The sequence below is a fragment of the Lathyrus oleraceus genome, chromosome 2, assembly GCF_024323335.1.
Source record: "Lathyrus oleraceus cultivar Zhongwan6 chromosome 2, CAAS_Psat_ZW6_1.0, whole genome shotgun sequence".
Lineage (NCBI taxonomy): Eukaryota > Viridiplantae > Streptophyta > Magnoliopsida > Fabales > Fabaceae > Lathyrus > Lathyrus oleraceus.
In genome coordinates this window covers 22,157,028-22,159,791 of record NC_066580.1, presented here as the reverse complement: position 1 = coordinate 22,159,791, position 2,764 = coordinate 22,157,028, and the positions used below count along the sequence as shown (strand labels likewise).

Below are 2,764 nucleotides of genomic sequence, written 5' to 3'. Positions count from 1 at the left end.
ACCTGGACGTGAATCTCAGATTTCTGTCAGAAACAATACTCGACGAAAAACCATGCAACTTCACAATTACACTGATGTAGATCTCTACTAGTCTTTAGAACGGAAAACTGATCTTAATCAGAATGAAGTGAGCCGACTTAGTTAGTCTATCCACAACAACTCAAACCACATCACTTCCTCTAGGAGAATTCAACAATCCTATCACAATATCCATAGCGATGATGTTCCATTTCCATTTAGGTATTTCCAACGGTTGCATCAGTCCAGATGACTTCTGATGCTCAATCTTTGACTTTTAATGAGTCAAACAAGCATAAAAAAACTCTGCAATTTATTTTTTCATTCCCGACCACTAAAACATCTTCTTAAGATCTTAGTACATTTTAGTAGCCTTGGGATGAATACTCAAACTGTTTCCGTGACTTTTCTCTAAAGTCATCCTCTTAAGCTTCAACACATCAGGCACATAAACTCTATTCAAGAACTTTAAGATTCCATTATCATCAACTCTAAAGTCATCATCTTTATTCTGGTCAACTGATGACAAACGATCAACCAAGCCTACATTCAGCTTCTGACTTTCTCTGATATCATGAAGAAAACCACTAGTCGGCTTCAGCATACCCAACCTCACACTATTAGGAGTCACCTTGCATAATAAGCTTAGATCTCTAAATTGTTCGATCAAATTCAGTTCTCTAACCATTAATGCCAACATATACAACAATTTTTGACTCAAAGCTTATGCTACAACAATGGATTTACCAGGATGGTAATTCAAACCAAAATCACAGTCCTTCAAAAATTATAACCATCTCCTCTGCCTCATATTGAACTCCTTCTGATCAAACAACTATTTGAAACTCTCGTGATCGCTGAATACCTCAAACATCGAACCATACAAATAGTTCCTCTATAATATCAGCACAAACACCAATGCTGCCAACTCTAAATCAGGGGTAGGATATTTCCTCTCATGATTTTTTAGTTGTCGCGAAGCATAATTTACTACTTTTCCATATTGCATAAGTACACCACCTAAGCCCATCTTGGACATATCACAATATACCACAAAGGCTTCCTTCACATTTGGTAAAATTAGAATTGGCGTCATCGTCAACTTCTTCTTGAGTTCTTGAAAGCTTTCTTCGCACCGGACATCCCACACAAAATCTTGACCATTTCGAGTCAACTGAGTCAAGGGCAGAGCCATCTTCAAAACAATTTCGATAAATATTATGTAGTAACCAACTAACCCCAAAAAACTTTTGATCTCTATAACAGACTTAGGAGCCTCCCATTGTAGCACTACGTCTACCTTGGACGGATCTACCACTATCCCACCACCAGAAATCACATGACCAAGAAAACTTACTTCTTGCAACCTGAACTCATATTTGGATAACTTGACATACAAATTCTTCTCCTTCAAAAACTGAAGCACAACTCAAAGATGTTCAGTATGATCTTCATTCAATTTAGAATACACTAGAATATCATCAATAAACACTACAACAAACTGATCCAAGTAGGCATGGAAGATGTTATTCATATACTCCATAAACACACCAGGGGCATTAAACACACTGAACGACATCACCGAGTACTCATAGTGACTGTATTGTGTCCTAAACATAGTCTTAGGGATATCTTCATCTTTCACTCGGATCTAAGGATAACCTGATCTCAAGTCGGTCTTACTAAACACACATGCCCCAACCAACAGATCCATAAGGTCATCAATCCTATGAAGAGGATACTTATTCTTAATTGTAACCTTATTCAACTGCCAAAAGTCAACACATAGCCTCATAGTACCTTGTTTCTTCTTTACTAACAACACTGAAGCTCCCCACAATGGTATACTTGGTCTTAAACTTCTTTTCAAGCAGATCGTCTAATTGAATCTTCAGTTCACCCAATTATGACTCAAAATTTCTATATGGAGCCATCAACACATGTCTATTACCATGTACTAAATCTATGGCAAACTTAATTTCACGTTTCGAATGCAAGTCACAAATATCTTCAGGGAAAACATCAGGAAATTTACACACCACCGACATATCACTAGCCGCCCAATCGTTCTCCACTCTCAGAGAAGCGAACATCACAAGAACTTGATCACCCTCCCACAAAAACATCTCGACTTAATCGGCGGACATGAATCTCGAATTTGTACTCTATTCGGGTTCGAGAAAAAACAGAGTCTCATCTAAAAACAACACTCCTGCAATCAGCAGCACGCTAAACCAACCCTCGACACCATGCAACATCTCATAGAAGCATAAGCTTCTCCCCCACTTGTTTTAATCCTGCTCTTGCTAGCAAGAAATTAGAAAAACAAATAAGCACCGGCAGTGCTTCACACACATATCACATACCAGGAAACAAATAAAAATCACAGAACCTGGCCGAACGGACGGACCTACTCTGATACCAACTATGTAACACCCTAATTTTCTGACTTACAAAATAATACAATGATTAAAGTATATTTTCACCTAAGGGTGTCACACATTCTCAAATAAACTCCTGTTGTTAAATTAAAAATCTCACAGCGAAAAATGAAAACATTTAACAATACTTTCACATAGTCTCATATAATGAAATTACTCAATTAAAAATATTAGTTGCGAATGTTGGTTCTAAGTGTTGGTAGCAATTTTGGTAAAACCAAGAGTATTCACAAGGTGTCACATGTGTTATCTTAACATAAGATATCATGTACCTGCTAGATGTTTAAAATGTAATTATGCAGGAT

At 37.3% G+C, this 2,764-nt stretch overlaps 1 protein-coding gene across 1 annotated transcript; it reads right to left on the bottom strand.

Annotated features, from left to right (window-relative positions):
* Positions 1 to 913: 913 nt before the first annotated feature.
* Positions 914 to 2,144, bottom strand: LOC127121703 (uncharacterized mitochondrial protein AtMg00860-like). The gene is made up of 2 exons (XM_051052152.1): positions 1,977 to 2,144; positions 914 to 1,435 (listed from the first exon to the last, which is right to left on the bottom strand). Exons 1-2 carry the CDS (start codon positions 2,142 to 2,144, stop codon positions 914 to 916), a joined length of 690 nt encoding a protein of 229 aa, XP_050908109.1.
* Between the last annotated feature and the right edge of the window lie 620 nt (positions 2,145 to 2,764).